The 24,153-nt window shown below is 38.9% G+C and overlaps 1 protein-coding gene across 1 annotated transcript in view; it reads left to right on the forward strand.

The window, feature by feature from the left end:
• The first annotated feature begins 298 nt into the window (after positions 1 to 298).
• Positions 299 to 24,153, forward strand: part of Cfap299 (cilia and flagella associated protein 299) — a 447,243-nt gene continuing 423,388 nt past the window's right edge. Inside the window, exons 1-2 of the mRNA XM_050150032.1 lie at positions 299 to 479; positions 19,076 to 19,206. Coding sequence (XP_050005989.1) covers positions 369 to 479; positions 19,076 to 19,206 — 242 coding nt within the window. The 5' untranslated portion in view covers positions 299 to 368. The remainder of the gene's footprint in view (positions 480 to 19,075; positions 19,207 to 24,153) is intronic.

Consider the following 24,153-nt stretch of genomic DNA (forward strand, 5'->3'; position numbering starts at 1 on the left):
CTGAACAATAACACGCGTGGATCTTGCTGCTGATTAGACAGCAAGACCATTTCTCCTGGATTTCTGTGATATTCTTACAAGGTACTTACTGCAAACACTGAGCACGCCCATTTTGACAGAACACCCCAGAGATGATGTGGTTTTTAAGCCCTGGGTGGGAGATTGCATCGCCGGACTGACTTTGCCTTGGACCGGTTCCCGGGGTTTAGTCAGGCGGAAGCCGACCTGGGAGCCGACTAGGGCGGGATTAATGCAGGGCTCCCGCCCACCCCCACCGTCCTGAGAGTGAATGGTCCCGCCCCCAACTTCGGTTGCTAGGGACGCTCCGCCCTCAGCTTCGGTCGCTAGGGACGCATCGTGTAGCCGCGATGGATCAGGACGAGGGGCTGATGGCCGTGGACAACATCGTCACTCAATTCAACACCTATGAAGACTTCCTGGACTCGCAGATCACCACTATAGACCTGTATTACCTGGAGGTAAGTGCCCGGTCACCGGACGAGCCGCGGCGGGGCTCGGTTGCCCCCTGGCGGCGGAGGCGCGGATGGTCTTCCAGAAGCTTCCTCCGCAGACTCCAGGAGTCCCAGGCCCTCCAAGTGCAGGTGTGCAGCACTGGCCGGAGGCTGTGTGATTCGGGGTCCTTGTGAAATAGTAGTAAGGAAGGAAAAGAGAAAACGGTGGGAACCGGTTGCTGTCTGCACCTGAGGAAAACCGCAGCTAGTGGGTTCTTCAAGCCCCAGACCCACAGCCTGGGAGGGCCCCAAGCTGTCAGCTCCCTTTCAGGACAAATAGAACAAGGACCATTTTTGGGTTCAGCCACAGAACAGTCTGGGAAGGTTTTGAACCTGGCCAACTCCATCTCTTTTGTGCAAGGCAAGGCAGTCTTGTAACATTTTAGTATACCCGCCATTTTTTTAAATTCCTCCAGTTGTATCACTGTTTTTACTTATACGAGGACTACTTGATAACTTGTTTGAAAAATGTTTTGCTTCAAAATATATTATGTGCCACGGTATGGAAATAATCTTAGCTAAACAGAATTTGTTCTTTTTTGGAATTATCTGTGAAGGTAAGTGTAAGTGATATTTCCAACAAAACATGATCTAAAACAGCAACAACAACCAAGCTTTTAAGTGTATTACACAGATAACTTTTGCAATTGCAATTGTGTGTACAGACACATACATAAAAAAAATCAGAGGACAACTTGGACTAGGTTCTGAACTTGTATTCTATAGGTCCAGGGATTGAACTCAGGTCGTCGGGCTAAGGAGCAAGTTCCTTTTCCCACTGAGCCATCTCCCTGCCTGTTAGAAATTTTTTTTTCACCCACAGAAGTTATTTTTAATTATTCTTTACATCTAAGACACTGAAATGACACAAAATGCTGCTTTTCTGTGTTTACAAACTTTCAGATGTTAAAAAAATCCCACAAAAAATTAAAATGTGAGTAGTGACTATCTTAATAAAGTCATCTTTGTAGCCCAGATGGAACATTGCCACACTTAAGGCTAATAGTATTAGAACAGATTTCTATATATATATAGAATTTCAGATAAGACACAGAATTTCAGATAAGAAGCTAAAAGTGTTGATGTTGATTGGAGGTGAGAAATTACTGTGCTGTGCTCCACCAGTCAGGACTTTAGAAATCTCCAGAACAGAGAATGGAAGGAAACATTGTTGAGGGAATGACATGTGCTCTCAAATCTGGATCTTTTAACTTTGCTGAAATAATATGGAGTTGAGTACTGATACTGGAGCAACTATATATTGCAGTGGTTGATTATTTCCTTTTAGGGATCAAACCCAAGTCACCAGGCATAGGGGTTTGTGCATTTACGTCATGAGCCATCTAATGGCACCTAACACGCATTGGCTGCAGACGCTCACAGACGATCTCCAATGTGGCTGCAAGGTAATTGCCAATTTAAGTCACATGGAAATTAGACTTCACAGCATTCCATCAGTAATACCACAAGCAACCTACTCTTAGACCATTCTATTTCAAGTACATCCTTTTCTTCCTTCCTTCCTTGCTTTTCTAGCAATATTTCATGCTATCCTGGGTCTGCCTTTGCCAAAGCTAACCGTGGAGGGTATTTTTTAGGTCCCACTGTGCTGGTTTCAGCCAGCAGGATACCGACAAGAGGTCAGAGGGTTGGAAGACAGTGGTTAGAAGATTTATTTCCTGTCATCTCCTATGGGCTGTGGTTGGCAATAGGTCGCATTCCTTAGATTTGTTTGGCCATCTTCTCTCTTGTGAGTTCCAGCCCCATTTCTAGGCCCTGGCAGCATCTGCTGTCATAGGAACTTCTTCCTCTCCATCTCCTGGTGTGAGTAATGGTGTTAATCGTGGTTTCTGATGTTGCTTGCACCAGGATGGGTCACCACGCTCTGTTGGTTTCCCTGAACTCTGTCCATATCATTGTGAGTGCTATTATTGTTTACAGCCATTCCTTTGAGTTTGCCCATATGACCCTAATCTCTGTCACTGTTTAACATTTCAAATATACATTAAGTATGCAAGTATTGTATGCATATAATAATCACAATACATTTTACAAGAAGCTTGTTTAGGAAGAAAGGAAGGTGGGGGAGAAATGATGACACCATCTTAAGTATCTGATGAGCTGAGGATGCGGAGCATGGTTTGGGAAGATGAAAGTGGCAGTTCTCCATCGCATATCCTCTTGTGTTTACTAGTAAAAGACAAAACTTTGAAACAACTTTATTGCAGTAGAAGCCAATAAAATCATCTTTGCTGAGCTAATTAACAATATTTATTATATAAGTTAGTATTATCAAATTAAACTAATCACTTCAGTGAGTGTACAAATCATTGTAAAAATCCTCAGGTAAGAGGTGAAGAGATGCTAAGATTATTTAAAGACTTCTCCAGATAATGGATCTCAAGCCTCCTGTCATGCTTGAGGCTCTGGGTTCAATCCCCAATACCGGCAAATCAACACACACACACACACACACACACACACACACAAATGAAACAAACCCCAACCAAGTAAACAAAAAACAGTTCTAAATAGAACTGTAAATGATAGGTAAAAATGTAGGGAAAGTCTAATAACAGTTTACCATGATTTTATAATAAGGCAACAATTAATAACAACTATGCAAAGTAGTTTTCACATTATTATTAGACAAAATGTTGTTCCTTTTGAAAAGATCTTACAGTACTTCCCCCATGTAGAGATATCAAGTTACCTCATAATTATGAATTGTGACCAGAGAAGAAACTTAACCAAGAATATCTTAGTCTTAACATGTCTGAAATTTTATCGTATGGATAAAAATCAGATACTTGAGCCTGATCTCCTTCTCAGTGTCTCAAAAGCATGTACAAAACCCACATTCTGTGTGTTTACACTATATGTCATTCAGTCTTAGTTACAGTAACTTCAAAAGCTTTGGGTATTATACTGAGGCGAGTGGAGAAGTGGGAAGGATTCCCAAGGAGAGTGTGTGAAATGAGAAGAAAATGGAGCTCGTGAGAAGTGTAGACGAGTAGCCATTACATGTGGCCTGGGCATGGAAGCAGAACCCACGGATCTCAGTGAGAAGGAAACAGGGAAGAAGGAGAAGAATAAGAGAATAGTCCAGAAGATAAAAACAGCTGGGAAATGTAGGTAAAAACCCCTGAAAAATGTTTATACAATGTAGTGGAAACTAAGTCCAATAAATGCTATTATTAAAAGCAGGTGGGGCACCCACCAAACAACTACATCCTATATTTCAACATCCATGCAGGAGAAAAGTATAGCAAAACAGTGGAGCATCCAATGGACCAGAGGCTGAGAAAGCTGCCGTATGGAAGCAGGTGTTCTCATATGGAAGCAGGTGTTCATCTGAATGCAAGCAATGGTTAAGTTAGAAAAGGCACATGAAACCAGAAGGGATTCTATTGGTAGATACTCGAGTACACAGCATCTCTGCTAAGGAGTAGTGAAGGAGTCAGAACAGGGTGGAGTCTGGGATGTCCTTTAAAAATTTGTTGTTTTATACAACAATATACTTACCATATTCTTATCTTTCCTCCAACTCCTCCCAGAGGCCCCAACTTTAATTTTATGCTATTTTCTCTCTAGCTCTAAGAAATGAAACAAAACACAGTGAAAAATGAAACAAAACAAAAATGAAAATCAAACTGTTGAAATATGGAGCGGCGGGGCTGCGTCCCCAACACCCCAGCCGCCTGCTAGCTCATGCCCGAAATAATAACACACAAACTGTATTTATTTAAGAACTGCTTGGCCCATGAACTCTAGCCCTTACAGGCTAATTCTCGCACCTGGACTAGCCCATTTCTAATGATGTGTGTAAGCACCCCAACGTGCGCTTACCGGGAAGATTCTAGCCTATGTCCATCGTGGGTCTCAGCTTCATGCGTCTGCCTCAGAGCGCAGAGCTATCGCGTCTACCCGGGAGAGCTGAGCACGGCGTCTCTGCTCCAGCAGAGCTGTCGGGTCTCTCCGGGAGCAGAGCAGAGTCTGACCTCACTTCCTCTTCCGCCCAGAATTCTATTCTGTTTTCTCCTCCCATCTATGCTTTAACCTATGAGGGCCAGCCAAGCAGTTTCTTTATTGCTCAGCCAATGAAATCAACAGATTGATATGACACTCCCACATCATCAAACTAAACAAAAAATAATTATCTGTGAGACAAACATTACCCAAACAAACCTGAACAAATAGCACACACACACACACACACACACACACACACACAAAACAACCATGAAGTTCATTTTGTGTTGACTGAATAGCCCTGATTTTGGGGCTTGCCCTGGAGTGCAGTTGGTATACCCAGTGGCACTTTTGGAGAGAAAGTGCCTTTTCCCGGCAGGTATCAACTGAAAGTAGCTTCTTGGTTAGGGTTGGGACTTTGTGTTCACCTCCGATAGCTAGTGCTGGAGTTCTGCCGGGTTTGACTCTGTGTAGCTCTTACGTATGCTGTCGTAATCTCTGAGACTTCATTTGTGCACCAACCCTGTCATGTCTGGAAGATGCTGGTTCCTCTGAGTCATCCATCACCTCTGACTCTTAGAATCTTTCTTCATCTTCTTCTGTATAAGTCTTGAGGCAAGAGGTTTGATTAAGACATCCCATGTCACAACTTTAGAAGTGAGATTTGAGAGAATGGAGCCTAAAATTGAGGCAGTCTAAAGTCTCATGCAACAGATAGCTTTGTTAAGAACAACAGACAATTTATGCTCTGAGGGTTAAAAGATATTATATAAATAAAGTTCTCCTGAGTTCAAGTTGTATACAATCATAAGGACAAATTATGCGTGGCAAAGCATTTTTTCATAGAGACAAAAAAGTATAGTTTAAACATTTAATTGAATGCCAACAGCAAGCAATAATGAGTAATCTGAAGTAAATTAACTCCTATCTGCTATGCCTGGGAGGAAGCATAAGAATACACAAAAAGCCAGTTCAATGTTTTGAAGAAACTGAGATCACAAGACATTTGTCTTGTTTTCTTGGAATGTTCTCACAAGCCCTCAGAATTCTCTTCACGATTCAACTCCTGGGCCTTGTTCTGACACTCCCATTTAGAGCTGAGTGCTCCAGCGTCCCTCACTGTCCACACATTGTCCATTTGCATGTAGTTAATTACCATCTACTACAAGAAGAAGCTTCTCTTATGAGGGTTGAGAGATGCTCTGGTTTATTGATACAGCAATATATCATCAGGACTCATTTTATTGGTCTGTTCCTTTAGTAGCTTTTCTTCTAGGACAATGACCTTTCTAGTTTCAAGTTCTTTTTGTCACGTTAGCAGTGCCAGGTATGGCTTCCATCTCATGGAGTAGGCGTAAATACAACAAGAAAGTGGTTGGTTGCTCCTATAACGTTTGTGCCGCTATTGCACCATTATATCTTTCGGCCAGGTCTCTGTTTCAGGTCACAGAGTTTGTACCTGGGTGCTGTTGGTGATTACTGCTCTCCTCCAGCAGAGTGCAGAGTACCTTTTAGCTCCATGAATGCTGATCAGTTAGCTTTTATTTGGTCAACAGCTCAACTTCTTGATGTTCCATAACATGATTAATTTATAAGTTATTACCATAAGGTTAAGGAGAGTAAGCGATATCTTTGGTACTAGTCCTTGATGCTTTTGGGGAATCTTTCTTTGGTCAACAGTTGAACAAGATTTAGCCCATTTCTAATACTGGAGGTTTTACTTGGTGGCATAGGATATCTAGTTGGAGAATTGTCTCTGTCATTATATGGTGATTCCACTTAAGTTCCTTTCTATATGTATACATTTAAGGAAGCTTCTGCAGTAGTAGGTTTCCATGTGGTTTTTCAAAAGGTCTTTAGTGTTCCTTGTGTTTCCCGGCATTTCCTCCTTTACCCTTCTGTTACCATTTAATCCTATTTTAGTTTTCCCTTTATCTTACTAAAACACTACAGTCTATTTTTCCTTCCTTAGAAGACCTCCTTCTCTCTGCCCACTTCTGTCCCTTGCTGGTGGCTTAACCTCTGTAATTATTTGGATTGAAACACACACACACATGCACACACACACAAACATATTAAAAGCTAGTATTCACACATAAGAGAAAAATGCATATTTGAATTTTTGTGTTTGGGTTATCATCCTCAGGTTGATTGTTTCTAGCTCCATCCATTTAACTCATTCAGATCATAATTTCTTTTTTTCTTAACAGCTGAATAATAATTCCATTGTATAAATACACCACATTTTCATTATACATTTATCAGTTAATCAACATCCAGATGGTTTCTAGTTTCTGATAAGGAATAGCTCAACACTGAACATAGATGAGCTAATACTTCTGTAATAAGTTGTGAAGTTTTTGAGTACATACCCCAGAATGGTAAGGCTGAATCTTATGGTAGATATATTTTAAGGTTTTGAGAAACCTAAACACTAAAGTACATAGTGGCCACAACAGTTTGCATTCCCACCTGCAGTAAAGACGTCTTCCCCTTTTCCCATAACCTCGCCAGCATGTGCTGTTATTTATTTTATTGATCTTGGCCACTCTAATTGGGGTAAGATGAAATTTCAAAATAGTTTTTATTTGTATTTCCTTGATGGCTAAGGATGTTGAATGTTTTAAAAATTGCTTGATGTGGGATTCCCCTCTGTGTGCTGTGAATACCATTGGTTAATAAAGAAACTGTCTTGAGCCCGTGATAGGGCAGAAATGAACTAGGCAGGGAAAACTAAACTGAATGCTGGGAGAAAGGAAGGCAGAGTATAGAGAAGCCATGTAGCCCTGCCAGAGATAGACAAATGGAACTTTATCCGGTAAGCCACAGCCACATGGCAATACACAGATTAATAGAGATGGGTTAAATTAAGATATAAGAGTTAGCCAATAAGAAGCTAGAGATAATGGTCCAAGCAGTGATTTGAATAATATAATTTCTGTGTGATTATTTCAGGGCTGAGCGGCTGGGAACCAACAAGTAGCTTCCTCCAACAATTGTTTCTCAGCCATTTGTGTCTCATCTTTTGAGAACTTGGTTTCATTTTATACCCCTGTTTAACCTGGTATTTTTGTTTTCTTGATGTTCAGTTTTTTTGTTAATTCTTTAAATATTCTAGATATTAACCCTTTATCAGATGTGTAATTGTTAGAGACATTTTCCATTCTGTATGATGCCACTTTGCTTAAATAATGGTATCCTTTTCTTCCCTTGCTGTATAGGCTTTTTTTTTTTAAACATTCGCAAGGTTCTGTTCATTAAATGTTGTTCTTAGTCTCCGTGTTAATAGTGTTCTGCTCAGAAAGTCTTTTCCTGTTCTAGTGCATTCAACCCCATTCCCTGCTTCTCTTCTGTCAGATTCAGGGTATCTTATTGAGGCTCTTGATCCATCTAGAGGAAAATTTTGTGCAGTGTGGAAAATATGGATCTATTTTCAATTTTCTTCATGCAGCCATAAAGTTTGATCCACCACCATTTGTTGAAGATACTTTTTCCCCCCACTGTGCATTTCAAGTTTATTTGTCAAAAATCATGTCTATAATGTGTGAAATTATGTCTGGGTCGTTAATTCTAGTTCATTGATCAATGTGTCTGCTTTCATACATATAACAGGCTCTTTTTATTACTATAGTTCTGTAATACAACTTGAGATCTGGGATGGTGAAACCTTTTTCAGGAGTTTTCTTATTAGGGTGGTTTTAGCTATCCATACTTCGTTGTGTTTACATGTGAAGCTGGATACATTATTTTTCAATTTCTATAAAGAATGGTATTAAAATTTTTATGGGAATTCCACTGAATATGTAGAAAAATTTTTGGTAGTATGGTCAAATTCACAGTATTAATCTTACTTATTAATAAGCATGGGAAATCTTCCCATCTTCTGATGTCTGCTTCAAAGTCTTAATATTTTTATTGTACAAGTCTTTAATTTGCTTGATTAGAGCCATCCATTATGTTTTTCTGAGCCAATTGTGAAAGGTTATGTTTTCATGATTCCTTTAATATCTCCATGACTTTTATTATAAATGGATGTTGGATTTTGTTGAGTGTCTTTTCTGCATCTCATGAGATGGCCATGTAGTTTTTGTTTGCTCATTTGTCTTTCAGTCTGTGGTGGATTACATAAATTTATTTACATATGTTGAACCACCCCCCTGTCTCTGGGATGAATCCAACTTGATCATGTTGAATAACCTTTTTGATGTGTTCTTGAATTCTGTTTGAAAGTATTTTATTGAGAATTTTTGCATCTACATTCCTAATAGAGATTGGTCTGTGATTTTTCTTTCTGTGTTATGTCTTGATGTCGTTTTGGTATCAAGGTAATAGTGTCTTAATAAAAATAAATAGGAAATGTTTTTCAGTTTTTATTTTATGTAATGTTCAGGGAATATTGGCATAAATTCTTTGAAGGTCTGGTAGAATTCTACACTGAGTCCATTGGACCCTGAGCTTTTATTGGCTGGGAGATTTTATTTGCTGGGAATCACTGTTTTCACATCACTGGAGGTTATGGGTTAGTTTAAATTGCTTATTTAATTTGAATTTTGATTTAACTTTGGTAGGTTCTCTATATTAAGAAATTTATCAGTTTCTTTTAGTTTTCCCAGTTTGGTAAAGAACAGATTTTTAAAGTTTGCTTTTATAATTTTCAGAATCTCCTTGATGTAGTAATAGCTCCAATTTCATCTCGAATTTCATTAATTTGGAACTTTTCTTTCTGTTTTTTGGTTAATTTGACTTGAGTTGTCAATCTTATTGGCTTTCACAGAGAACTAACTCTTCATTTCATAGATTCTTTGTAATTTTTGTTTTGTTTTTGTTTTGTTTCTCTCTCATTGATTTCATCCTTGAGTTTTATTATTTCTTCCTGTCTAATCTTTTTTTGGAGGATATCATTTCTTCTTACTTTTCTAGAGCTTTCAATTTCTTTTTCTAAGACAGAGTCTCTCTGTAGCCTTGAAGCTTGTCCTGGAACCAACTCTTGTAGACCTGGCTGGCCTTGAACTCACAGAGATCCACCTGCCTCTGTTTCCAAAGTGCTGGGATTAAAGGCATGTGCCACCACTGCCTGGCACAAATGTTTTGTTATTAATATGAGCTCTCTCTAGTATTTTATATGTGTGTGTGTTTGTAGGTACTTAGTCCTATAAACTTGCCTCTTAGAATTGCCTTCATTGTGTCCCATAGGTTAAATATGTTGTGTTTTAATTTTCATTAAATTACAAAAGTTTTAAATTTCTTTGTTGATTTCTGTGTTTACACAATATTCATTCAGTAGTGAGATGTTTAGTTTCTATTAGTTTGTAATCTGCCTGTTACTGTTGATATCCAGCTTTAATCTATGACGGTTATGTAGGGTTTAGGGTGGTATCTCAATTTTTAAAAAATATTTTTGAGCCAGGCAGTAGTGGTGCATGCCTTTAAGCCCAGCACATGGAAGGCAGAAGCAGGCAGATCTGTGAGTCTGAGGCCAGCCTGGTCTATAAAGTGAGTTCCAGGACAGGCACCAAAGCTAAACAGAGAAACCCTGTCTCAAAAACAAAAACAAACAAACAAACAAGTCTATTTTTGAGTCTTGCTTTGTGTCCTAATATGTATGTCGAAGACCAGCTTCAACAAAAATGCCTTTTATCAGGAGAGGGGCATGGGAATTTTAGAAATATAAATAAAGAATTTAAAAATGTCTAAAAACAGTAAGACAAAACCCATAAAATAATGCCAAAAGGGTATTCCAGTGTTTACTAAAATCAACCACATTTATTCTCCACCCCTTTTATACCCAACATAAATGGGGGAAAAGGAAACAAAAGACTTTATTAACATGATGCAAAAGATAATTGACACAGTCAATCACTTTATCAGACTGAGATATTAAATCATTAGTATTCTGTTGTCTAGGTAGTGAAGTTGCTCCACATCACTATCCTGAAGGCCACCCCCACCCCAGGTGACCACATAGTTGTAGTTACAGAGAAGAAGCCGAAGTAGATTTGTATACCCTGATCACCTGTCAGGATGGCATGGACCTACTTGAATGAGCTATTTTAATGATAAAAGAACCAAGCAGTCACATCTTGAGTTGGGATGTGAAACTATGTTTGTCAATCATTTGAGTAATCTCCAAACTCTCTGACCATCAGATAAGGCAGAATGGGCCCATATTTTTGAGTCTCCACATATGTGGTGAATTGTGAGGAGAAGTTTCATGGGGAGTTGAGAAGAAAGTATATTCCTTTGTCTTTGGGTAGGATATTCTATATGTGTCCACCAGGTCATTTGACTCGTAATTCCAGCATTTTTTCTGTTTAGATTTTGTCTGGATTACCTGCCTGTTGGTGAGAGCAGAGTATTGAAGGTACCCACTATATCTGTGTGAGGGTCAACATGTGATTTTAGCTGCAGCACTGTTTCTTTTACAAACTTGGATGCCCCTGTGTTTAGTGCACTGAGTTGCAACATCCTTTTGGTGAGTTTTTTTCTTTAATGAGTATATAGTATCCCTTCCCTATCTCTTCTGATTAGATTTGAATTGAAGTCTGTTTTATTTTGTTTTTATCTCTTTATGTTAAGATGATATCTATCCTTGATGGTGAGACATTTCTTTGATATAACAGGAAGATGGATCCTGTTTTCTAATCTGATATGTTAGTCTGTGCCTTTTTATTGGACAACCAAAACAGTTAATATTGAGTTATTAATGAGTGGTGTTTATTTCTGTTATGTTGTTGTGTTGAGAATATTTTCCCCCTGTCTTTTGACTAGCTATTCTGGGATTATTTTTTTCATTATGTCTTCTTGGCATATCTCTTAAGAATGAAGTTTCTCTTCTATGGAGTACCTTATTAAGAGTTGGGTTACTGGGAACTGCTTTGATTTGGTTTTTATAGTGAAATGCTTTTCTTTTTCCATTGATTGTGATTATTAGCTTTGCTGGTTATGGTAGTCTGTGATGATATCTGTGGTCTTTGAGCTTGTAAAGCATGTTCAGGCCCTAATGTTTATTGGAGTCTCCACTTGAAAAAGTCAGCTCCTAACTGAACTTGATAGTCAGTGCATGCCTAATGGCATATTACTATACCAATCGATCAGAGCATCTGTCAGTCATCATCAGAGAAGCTTCTTCTTGAAAGAGATAGTTAACACAGAGGCATGTAACTGGGCTGTGTGCACACAGTGAGAGACTTTGCAGCTCTCATCCCTAAATGGGATGGCTTAATCAAACTTCTCTCTGGGTGTAGGATCTATGTGGTAGAGGAGGAGGAAGGATTATAAGAGCCAGAGGTAGTGAATGACTCCAAGGAAATAGCATTTTCCAGACAATGGACTGATACATATGTGAACTCAAATAGTCTGTGACAGAAGGCATCAGACCTGAACAAGTTGAAACCACACAAATTCCAGCACTTCAAAAGGAGAAGTGGACACAAAGTTCCACTTCCACCCAGGAAATTATTTGTAAACTGATACCTGTTGGGAAATGGAAAATCAGTTTTCTCTAATGAAGTATACCAGGTATGTCAATCATAATTCAGGGCAGGCTCCATGTCCAGGAGTATTTGGCCAACCCAAAATGGATTCAATATATTGTTGCTATTTTTGTTTTATTTTCTTTTCTCTTAGCTTGTCTGTTTTGTTATTTTTTTGAATCGGGGATAACAAGAGCAAGCATGAAGTGCTGAAAAAGGGAGATGGGAAGACCTGGGAGGAATTAGAATAAAGAATATAATCAAGATACAGTGCATGAGAAACATTTAAATGAAGATTATCTGAAAGAAAAGCCAGCTCCACATGTTGCTCTAATAGACTGTTTATATGCTTTATAAGTTAGACTCAAGTATAATTCAACTCCAGTGAGTTTCATTATTAATTTTCTCTCTGAATAATTCTCCCATTTTGAAAGTGAGTTAGTTTCTGATTTTCAATGTGTTGCAATTTATCAATTTATCTTCCATTTCAGAACCTTTAACATTTGTGTGTGTGTGTGTGTGTGCATACACACACATTACTTCTGCTTTCTTTTGGTTTCTATTGGCATGGGGCATCTTTTCCATTCCTCCACTTTCAGTTACTTTAAAAGTGATATGGGCATCTTGTTGGCAGCACATAATTGGATTTTACTTCTGCATCTATCCAGTCAATCTCTTCTCTTCTCTTCATTTTTATTTGATAAATTAGTCCATTTACATCCAAGGTAGTTACTGATGCATAAAGTCTTTCTACAAATATTTTATTAATGTTATTCTGCTTTTTATTATTTACATATATCTTACTCTCTAGCCTGTGATTTTTGGGTGAACTAGTCACTAATGGCTCTGGCAGGTAGAACTTGAATATAGACTCTCCATTATAGCTGGGATGCTTGCTACCTTGATCTCAGGTCAGGTGAATCAGATGACTGGGCTCTACTGTATGAAGAAACCACTGGGTAAGCTCTGCAGATGTAAGTAACGGGACATTTTTGTAGTTCAGGCAGTACTGATAATTTGGGTTAAGCAGTAATAATGTCATGGAAAGTACCCCTGGGATGGTGGAATAGCTCGTCTGTATGGTGGGAGCAACTGGTATATGGAATGCATAGTTGTGGTTTACCTTTTTGCCTATACAGGGCCTATCAAAGTAACTTTGAAGCCAGGCTGTGTATTATTTTATTTAGATTTTATATTTTTTTATTTAAAAAAATTAATTTTACATACTAGCTCCAGTTCCCCCTCCCTCTCTTTCTTCTGCGTCCTACTTCCCCCCATCCCACCCCTGTCCACTCTTTAGAGGAGGTATGGCCTCCTTTGGGGAGACAACAAAACCTGGTATACCAAGTTGAGGCAGGACCAAACCCCTCCCCCCTGTATCAAAGCTGAGCAAGGCATGCCTCTATAGGAAATGGGCTCTAAAATGTCAGTTTATGTACCCAAGATAAGTCCTACTTCCAAGCCTCTCCCCGACAGATCAAGTCACATAAGTGTCACCCACATGCAGAGGGCTTAGTTCAGTTCCATGCAGGATATCCAGCCCAGAGTCCATGAGCTCCCACTAGCTTGGTTTAGTTGTCTCTGTGGTTTTCCCAATCAAGATCTTGTCCCTACTTGATCTCTCTTCCACTCAGTTCCAGGAGCTCAACCTAGTTCTTGGCTGTGGATCAATGCTTCTGCTTCCATCAGTTACTGGATGTAGTAGGTTCTATGATGACAATTAGCATAGTCACTAATCTGATTATACAGTTCAGGCACCTTCTCCACTATTGCTAGGAGTCTCAGTGGGGGTCATCCTTGTGGATTCCTGGGAATTTCCCTAGCACCTGGTTTCTCCCTAACTTCATAATGACTTCCTCTATTAAGCTATCTCATACATTGCTCCCCCTGTATGTCTCCCCCAACTCAACCATCTTGAACAGTCTTGTTCCCATTACCTATTTTCTCCCTTCTACGCCCCTTCCCAGTTTGCCCAGGAGATCTTAACTATTTCTTTTTCCTGGCCCTGCATATGTGTCCTACTTAGGGTCCTTCTTTTTACCAAGCTTCTCTGGGGTTGTGGACTGTAGCCTGGCTATCCTTTTCATTAAGTCTAATATTCACTTATGAGTGAGTAAATATGGAGTATGTCTTTCTGGGTCTGGGTTACCTTACACAGGACTTATTTTTTAGTTCCATCTATTTGCCTACAAATTTCAATATGTCATTGTTTCCTTCCTTCCTTCCTTCCTTCCTTCCTTCCTTCCTTCCTTCCTTCCTTCCTTCCTTCCTTCCTTCCTTCCTTTCTTTCCTGCTGAGTAATAATTCATTTTGTAAATAGACCACATTTTCTTTATTTATTCTTCGGTTGAGGAGCAGCTAGATTGTTTCCAGGTTCTGNTCCTTCCTTCCTTCCTTCCTTCCTTCCTTCCTTCCTTCCTTCCTTCCTTCCTTTCTTTCTTTCCTGCTGAGTAATACTTCATTTTGTAAATAGACCACATTTTCTTTATTTATTCTTCGGTTGAGGAGCAGCTAGATTGTTTCCAGGTTCTGGCTATTACAAATAATGCTGCTATGAACATAGGTGAACAAATGTTTTTGTGATATGTTTGTGCATCCTTTGGGTATATGCCTAGGAGTGATATTGCTGGATTCTGAGGTAGGTTGATTCCCAGTTTTCTCAGAAACTGTTGTTTCTGATTTCCAGGGTGGGCTGTAAATGTTTGCATTCCCACCAGCAGTGGTGGAGTGTTCCCCTTACTCCACATTTTCTACAACATAAGGTATCATTAGTGTTTTTGATCTTAGCCATTTTGACAGGTGTAAGATTGTATCTCAGAATAATTTTGATTTGCACTTCCTTGATACCTAAAGATGTTGAGCAATTCTTTACATGTCTTTTGGCCATTTGAGACTCTTCTGTTGAGAATTCTGTTTCAATCTGTACTTCATTTTTTTAAATTGAATTATTTGGTATTTTGATGTCTAGTTTTTTGAGTTCTTTATATATTTTGGAGATTAGCCCTCTGTCAGATGTGGAGTTGGTGAAGATCTTTTCCGATTTTGTAGGCTTAGGCTGTGTATTATTTTACATTCCTGGGTATGACAGAAGTAACCCACCCTATTTGCTGAAATTTATTCTTTTTCCCTCTATAAGTGGGGCCCTGGAGGGATTTACAAAGCATATTCCGGAGGCAGGATGTTTCAATTTTAAAGCAAGGTAGAGATTCCCATCATTTTTGGTAGTTACCAGCCTACTCTTTCAAATAAACTGGGTATCAGTATTGACAGGTAAAGCGTGCAACTGTCTGATTTGTGAGTTTACACTCAACTCTGGTCACATCTTAAAACTACATCAAGTTTTGTAGGACTTGAATAGCTCTCATATCAACCAAGGAAAGCATAATAAAAGTGCTAAGACTAATTTTGAGAACTGAATAAACAAGTAAAAGTGAGTGCAGAAATATGTTTAAGATATAAAAGTGAAATGACATGTGAGGTAAGATATGCTAATCATTATAAATATGTATAATCATTATATTTTAATTTGACATCAAAAACAGATACTAGGGTTAAAGGGTTAAGCGGGGATGTGGTGGGATGGTATGGGAAAGGAGAGAATGGATAAGTTAAACAAAACTTATATGGAAACTCAGCATTTTATAAACTACTTAAAAATATGATTTTAAAAAGAGAGAAGGAGTTAGGATGCTGGTAGTCTTCAAGGTTGGGCAGTGCTTTCTCTTGAAGCATGAGTTATCAAATGGAAATCTGTGTCTGGCATGGAATACCTCTTTAAGAGTTGCTGGTTGGAGAGGCTACAGATGTCTCAACACGTTTAACTAGATGATCAGTTGATGTTTTTTCCCGAAGGCACAATGTACTACAGTTGTAGGAGGTAGAGAAATTCGAGGTGAAACTCAAACACACTACAGTTATGGTTACTAGCACAAAGTCAAACCAATAGGAACAGCCAGTATTTTAGCATCTAGTACTAATGAACTCATGGAGACGCAAGAAGACAAAAGGAGAGGATATGTAGGTAGAGGGAGGACTGCTGTGGGTGTCCAGGAAGAGTTAAGGGGAGTGGGAGATGTATATGACCAAAGTATACAGGATATGAAATTGCTAAAGAGTAAATAACCAAGTTAAAGCATTAATAGGTCAAATTTAAAAAAAGAAAAAAAATGTGATTCCTGTAGTTGCAGAAAAAGCATTGAATACAGTTCTAGCCCTACCTTGTTAGATTATTTAAAAACATTTACAGAATATTTAATTCTCAATTTTAAATACCCAATGAATGTTCAAGTTAGAAACTATAGGTGCTATTTGCAGTCCAGCCAATATAATGCAATGCTGTAGCACAGGGAAAATGTCACACCTCTTTAGCAGGAGACGGAATAGGATTACACAGGAAATTTGACGGAAACTTGATTAGAACAAAACATGAGTTTAACAAGGAAATAAAGACAGAGCAAAAAAACAGTTCATTCACTAACTATAAACAATGTGATATCAACAGAAGGCATAAGGTAAACAAAGATAAACAGAGAATCCCGAGGTAATACAACTCCTGGTGTAGGATTGTCAAACACTCTAATGTGTATGAAAGAGGCACTCACAAAACCTGCAGGGGTAATGTTTGAAAGGATAACAATTTTAAGAAGATTATAGATGTACCAAACCAAGATCCTCAACAGACTCTAAGTTTAGTAAGCTCAAAAGGAACCCACGATAAGGAGCAGCTTCGTGAAATCACTAACAACCAATAATCAAGATGAGTATTCAGAGCATCTAAGGCGCATGATTGAATGTGGAGGAAAACAAAGGCAGTAACACCTGGATGCTTCTCAGAGGCAGCACACACCACCCATCACAGGGTACTCATCGCTACTCATCGCAGGGTGGCAGAAAATGGAAGGCACAGTAATGAGCTACCTGCACGCAAAGCTATGAAATGTATAATTGCTAAATTTTATTATATATATCTATATATTTCATGAAAAGGCATTCAAGATATGTTATTAAATTTAAAGAAGTGGGGTGTGAGAGGCTTTGCTCAACACTTTCCTAACTTCGTTCACGGAAACCTAGCATGCTTATATTCTAGTCCAGAGCAAGGCTTGGAAGACTAGTCCTCTGAGTGTCTGATTATCTCAGAGTGGCAAGACGGTACGTGGTTTATCATTTGGATTAGATTGCATGTCTTGAAGTTTTCTTCAACAATCATTTTACATTTGTCAAGAAGGGAAGATATAAACAATCTAGTGGTTTCCATGGCATTGTGAAGTTTGTGGCTAGCCATTATCTTTCTCGTGATTTAGATATCACATTTCTGAATCTGAGGCCAGAGAAAAAAATTATGTACAATTTAAAATTACCTTCAAATTGTCATTCTGATTTTTTTGGTATATACATATTATAGTTGAATAATATTCTTTTAAATCTTGGTAATAGAAAAACGGTTAAGCCTTAACTGTAGTCATTAATGAGATTGAGGGGTGGGGAAAAGTCAAGCTGTATTTTATAGACAAGATTCCATCTTAACAAGGTGTGAATCCCTGGGATATTCTTGGGCCTATGCTTGGTTGAAGAGTTTGCTATTTAGTGGCATGTTTCCCCAGATACTAGAACTATATTGTCACAGTAGAAATGAATTGTGACCCCACTACATCATGTTGCCATGACTGACTTTTGTTTGACTCCTAACACCTTTTGCAAATTTGTTGTAATATATATATATATACAATGTAATATATATTGCTAGTTTCAGAACTATCCAAATGGTTTTGTGTAACTGAGTCAAGACACAAAGGCATGCAAAATTTAGTGTATAAGTAACTACAAAAAACGTTTCCAAGGTCCTCAGTATGTAAAATTCTGTGTGATACAAGACATTTATATTCTTATGAAGGAGGAGTCTTACTGTCTTGAGTAGAATCTGTTCTACACACTTGCTTTAGCAGTGTATTTAATGCAGTTTATACTCAAATTAGGTTTGAAAACAAACCTCCAGTCTGCATTGCATTTTCTACTAAAGATTAATTCCACTAGGTGGAGGCATTTGCTCACTTTTGTGGTTCACAGTCACTGAACACAGCAATAGGGAAGTATGTTAGTAGAAATCTGAAACAGAGCAGCAGCCTCGATGCTCCAATGCCTGGAGCTTTGCATTATCATGGCCCAGTAAGCGTGTGTAGACCATCTTGTGGTCTTTTAATTCTTACTAAAACAACAGGGCTAATGTATAAGTTATTTGATGGGCAGAACAGATTAGTAATCTAGCATTTTTCATGTCTTTATTTGTTAGTACTGTATTCATTGCTGATGTCTAAAATAAAATATGTGCTATTTTCATTGTATTTGAAATGTTTCCATGTCATTTAATGTGATTATTTGTTGATAAATGAATATTTTGTTTAGTAGTTTGTATTATTAACATAATAAAACAATATCCAATACATGTGAAAACAAGTAGTATTTTTTGAGTATGTCATACCCATAATGTGTATGATACAATTCTTAAAGTATCTGAAATACCGCAAATTTCCATGACTAAATCTGTTTCCATCAACTTCAGGCATTTTGTGGCTATCTTCTTGGGCGTTTACTTTTCTGTTCTTACTGGTAAAATGGTTACACAGGAACAATATCCTCTTAGCTAAGTAGGAAATCCATCTGCTCCTCTTTAGCTGCATTTGAAGTCATACTGTTCTGTGTCATCAACTAATTGACTTAAGTCACTCTGAACACTGAGCTCTCTGAACGCAACTCATTCTCTTTGTGTGCAGTCGATTCTCAAAGTCTCTCTTTTATGAACACTATTGTCTCTAATTATATTGCTTTAAAGATACACTGTTAATTGTCTACTGCTGTTTGCATAAATTGTTTAAAAACACAACAGATTTTTGTTCTCTGATCCCTTGGAGAAAAGTTGGTGGTTGATGCTGTTTCTCTTTTCATCTTCTATCTCTTGTTAAACGAGAAGACCAAATGTGTCTCATTGTACTGTCAGGAGGCTAGTTTCACATGTGTAATAGCTCTTGTCTCCTTTTAAAGAAGAACACTTGATTTAAACAATCGTCTTGTATATGTTGAAGACCATTAACCCAGACATCTGCTGGTTGGTTTTCCCCTCAGGATGAAAGCCTGGCTCGCCAGTTGGTGGAGCTAGGCTACCGAGGGACAGGAGAGATTGTGAAAAGAGAAGATTTCGAAGCAAGAAAGGCAGCTATAGATATTGCAAGATTGGCTGAAAGAACACAGAAAAAGTAAGTCTCCATGCACCACATCCAGATTTTGTTATATCCTAGAGTATCTGGACAAAAAAACTCAACCTTTCTCTACTATGATAATTGCAAAGGTTGCTTGGAGCAGTAAGACTTGAGATGTCTCAGACCTGACCCTGCAGTCAGGAAGCCGAGGGACTGTCACATGCTTGCAGTAATGCTGTGTGACAGTTTGATTTACTAATTCAAGAAATATGAATTCCAAAATATGGTCATTATATCAATAAAGTCATGTTAAAAAGTAACTCACTAGTACTGGTTTTATGCATTTATAAGCGAAAAATATGTGACATTTGCCTTAGAAGTCTTTGTACTTTTGAAGCATATAAACCTTGGCATTGTTTATCATGTTCTTGAATTTCTCAAACACTGATTCATGTAAAGACAATAACTATCACTGGTTTTTGTTAACATGATTACTATGAGGTAATATAAAATATGGATTGAATAAAATCTATGGAGATAGGTAGTTCATGGGAAGATATGGGAAGGTAGCTCATTTGGGAAAGGACTCGCCATGAAAGTGTGAAGGTTTGAGTTAGATCTTCAGAATCATGTGAAAATCTTAGCAAGTGCATGTGTGTGTGTGATACCAGTATTGGGCCAGTGGAGAGAGGCAGGTCCTGGTGGCCTCGTCCTGGAGTTCTAGAACAGTCGGAGACCCAGTCTCATAAAACCAGGTGGTGAAAGTGAGGAGCAACCCTTGAGGTTGTGCTCTGGTATCCACATGTGCACGTCCATACGGGTATGTGCATTTCTACACATGAGCCCACATGTCTACATAGACACATGTGCACATCCACAAAGACAGGGAGTGAACAGATATTTTCCAAAGTTGAATTGCATCAAGCTTGTAAGACAGTTTTAAAAATAGTTGTTAAAACAACTGTTTACTTGAGCTTGAAAAGTCATTAAATTTAAAGAATTGGAAATGATAATTACTTAGAAAATACTGAATTATTCTTAGACAAGATATTTTTATATTTTAAATTATCATTAGAAATTTTTCAAGTACTCATAGTAGCATGGCCTGGGAGGTGCATGGGTTCTCTAAAGCTACAGCTTTAGATGGTCCTTTTAGTGACGAGTGTTTCAGAACTACATAATCCTATATTTTAACACATTGATATTCAGCAATTTCTGCTTTCTTTTGTATCCATAGTGCATAAGCTCAAGAGGTTTGAATACCATACATGTTCATAATGTCTACCATCAATGTGACAGCCCTACTCAGTACATCACAAGACTGTAATCTGCCATTGCTTAGTCTGAATTCTTGTCTGGACCAGGCTCTAAGGCTCACTCCCAGCCAGTCAGGTTGTTGCTTGTGGTTTTGGGGTCATGGTCTCCATTTCTTTGTGGTTTCTTCTGCTAGAGGCTGTCCATGTTTTTGTTCATTTGTCCTGTTCCTCCAGCAATAATGGACCATCTTTTGAATATTTCCTTCTTTCTCTTCCGTGTTGTCTTTCCTGGTTTGGCAGGAGAATGTTCTCTCCTTCAGTGATTCATGTGATGACTGTGCGCCAATCTAGATGATCTAGGATGGTCTCCTGGTTCCAAAATATAAACTTCATCACATCTGTAAGGTCCCGTTCTGTATGCAATGTGACAGACTCTTAGCAATAGGGAATTGTCACCCTTAATGGAAAGTTCTACGAGTCACAGGTGATTCACATAACCCTCAGTACCTTACACACAGTTGGTCACTTCAGCCTCTAATCCTGTTAATTTGTAACTATGCAAGTTAAATGTGTAAATTGTTTATGTTTTATATAAGACCTCAGATAGCTAGCTAGATGGATGGATGGATGGATGGATGGATGGATGGACAGAAGGACGGAAGGGGGACAGATGGACGGACAGAGACAGGGAGAGACAAAATTTATTTACTTTCATGTCATTTTCTTTCTTTTCTTTTCTTTTTTTTTTTTTGGTTTTTTGAGACAGGGTTTCTCTGTGGTTTTGGAGCCTGTCCTGGAACTAGCTCTTGTAGACCAGGCTGGCCTCGAACTCACAGAGATTTGCCTGCCTCTGCCTCCCGAGTGCTGGGTGGGATTAAAGGCTTGCGCCACCACCGCCCGGCCCTTTCATGTCATTTTCTGAGATATAAACTATTTCATATTGAGAGGAGTTGGTCTAAAGTTTAAGATCCGTCCATGTCACATGTACATTTTATATCTGAAGATCAAAGTGGATTTTTCTATGAAATGGTCTCTTTAACTGTCCAGAGCTGGAAGCCATCAGAATCAAGTGCCAGTCTCGGGAGGCCAGTCCCCACCCAGGGCTTCTAGGAAAGGAAGGCCCTTTCATCTGCCATCTCTTCTGGTAGTCTCTGTTATGGATGTATCCCATATGTTGCCTCCTGTCCCATGTGGGAGCCACTTTGTTCTTTCCCCTGCAAAATCTGTTTTGGTGTTGTTGACATAACGGCCAGCAGAGGGAGACATAGAGCTGAGAATATTTGCTTAACAACAGGTACCAAGTGGGAAAAGTTTGATCCCATCTACTGTTAGATATGTGTGTTCAGATGTGTGCTTCCTTCACTAGCCTGCAGATGAGATGCTACAGCAATGTTGCAGTTCTGTTGGTTTAGCAACTGTAGAGCAGCCATGGGTAGATGTGCTGGAGTATTTTACTTAATAGTACCTTCTTCATTGTATAAAAGAATTTAATGCTAAATAAAATGGAAAGGGTTATGTATTTTCATGAGGGAGTCATAGAAGAAGGAAAACTATGAAAAAAATATTTTGAGTTTTTAATCATGTACAGAAATCTATAGACAGTCATATGCATTAGGCACAGTGCCAGGTTCTGGGGCCACATTACAAGGCTTGGTCACAGCTCTCGAGGAGTTTGATGACTCAGTGAGTAAAATTCTGCCATTGGAGGGAATGGGAAGCGGAAAGCAGCTTGGCAATCTTTCAAAAAATTAAACAGATTCTTACCATATGGCCCAGCAATTTTACTCTTAAGATTATCCTCAAGGGAACTGAAAACACAGGCAGGTAAGTACTCATACAGGAATGTTGAAAGCAGCATTATTCATAGTAGCTTCAAAGGGAAACAATCCAAATGCCTATTAACTGATAAATGGCTAGAAATGTGGTATATAAGTATAACTGAGTATTACTCCATTGTGGAAATGCAATGTCCTGTTACGTGCTTCAGCACAGGTGAGTCTTGAGAACATAAGGGTAAAGCAAAGGTGCCCGGCACAAAAGCCCATTGCGCTCTGAATGGGATGGTCCCATAGTCTTGGGCACTGGAGCACTTGGTTTCCAGTAGGTAACGCTGTTTGTGGAGGCTGCACCAAAGACAGAAGCAGAAGGAGGGCTTGAGCCCACAAGGTTGAGAACAACCTGGGCAGTATGATGTGACCCTGGCTCAAAAAACAAAGTACTAGGGCCAGCGAGCTGGTTCAACAAATGTCACTTAACCACCAAGACTAACAACTTGAGTATGATCCCTAGGACCCACAGGACAAAAGGGGAGCCCTGCTTACACACTATCCTCTGACCTATTTATGGGGGCCATGGCGCATACCCTTCACTACACTTCAAGTACAGAAAATGGAATATGAGTTACCCTTCCCGTACTGGAAAAGCTATCCTCTAGTGATAGATAAAAATAACAGCTACTTTTTTTCTTTGCTTCTGGTTATTAATAAACCACTGATTAGTGATTGAAAACGTTCTTTTAAAGCTGGAAATTGATAAAGGTGAAATGTTGCTGGTTGTAGTGGTATACACGGTTGATTCAAACGCCAGGGAAGTAGAGACTCACACCATTTCTAGTTCACTCTTTCTGTCTCATGATTGCTGTTCAAAATATAAGCCCTAAGCTTCCTGCTCCTGATGTTGCCCTGTCTCTACTCTGCCATGGTGATCTCTAACCCTTGGGAGTATAAGCCCCGATAAACGCTCCTGTGAGTTGTCTTGGTCAAACTCTATTAGCAAAGCAATATAAAAGGAACAAACTATAAATTATATAGTTCAGTTTATGTAAAATGCTTAGAATAGGTAAACCCAGAAGCCAAGTTGATGCATAATTGTCAAAGCGCTGGAATGAAGGATTGGAGAATGGCTGCTAATATAAGTGAGGTGCCATCTATGGGTGATAAAATATATAAATAGTAATTGACAATGCTTGTATTATTTTTAAAATACATTCAAAGCCACACAGTCATATGTCTCTAAATTGAACACCTTTGTAGTCATTTTTATATTAATTTTATGTGTATGAGTGTTTTGGTTGCATGTGTACCTGTGTGCCATGTGCATGCCTGGTGCCCACAGAGGCCAGAAGAAGGTGTTAGGTCCTCTGAAACTGGAGTTACAGATTGTTACAAACCTATACGAGGATGCTGGGAAGAGCACCCAGTGCTCTTAAGCACAGTTCTCTCACTAAACCATTTATAATACATTGTTTGTTTTGCTTTGTTTTGAGACAGAATTTCTCTGTAGCTTTGGAGCCAGCCTGTTCTGAAACTCACTCTGTAGTTTCAGAACAGGCTGACCTCAAACTCATGGACATCCACCTGCCTCTGCCTCCCGAGTGCTGGGATTAAAGGTGTGGGCCACCACTGTCCAGCCATTTCTATGGCAATAGAAAGATAATTACAAAAGATTACGATAAATGCAAGCATAAGCACCATGGGAATACCTCGAATTTGTTCAAAGCCAAGATTTTGGGGGTGGCTGTGGCAGAGAGGGGAGGTTCCTCAGATACACCTGCTAAGTGTATTCTTTAATGATGAGGAAGAGTTCCTCTGGCCAAGGGGTGTGAAAAGGGGGGACATCCACCGAGCTTCACTGCTATGAACATAGATGAATAAATATGAATAAATATCTTCCTGGGAATCTGCTTTTAATCTTGGCTCTACCTCAGAGTTCTGCCAATGAATCCCATGGTCATCTTGTTTTCAGTTTC

This window comes from Alexandromys fortis, unplaced genomic scaffold (assembly GCF_014885135.2).
Source record: "Alexandromys fortis isolate MF-2015 unplaced genomic scaffold, M_Fortis_MF-2015_v1.1 scaffold_0, whole genome shotgun sequence".
In the NCBI taxonomy this organism is placed as follows: Eukaryota; Metazoa; Chordata; class Mammalia; order Rodentia; family Cricetidae; genus Alexandromys; species Alexandromys fortis.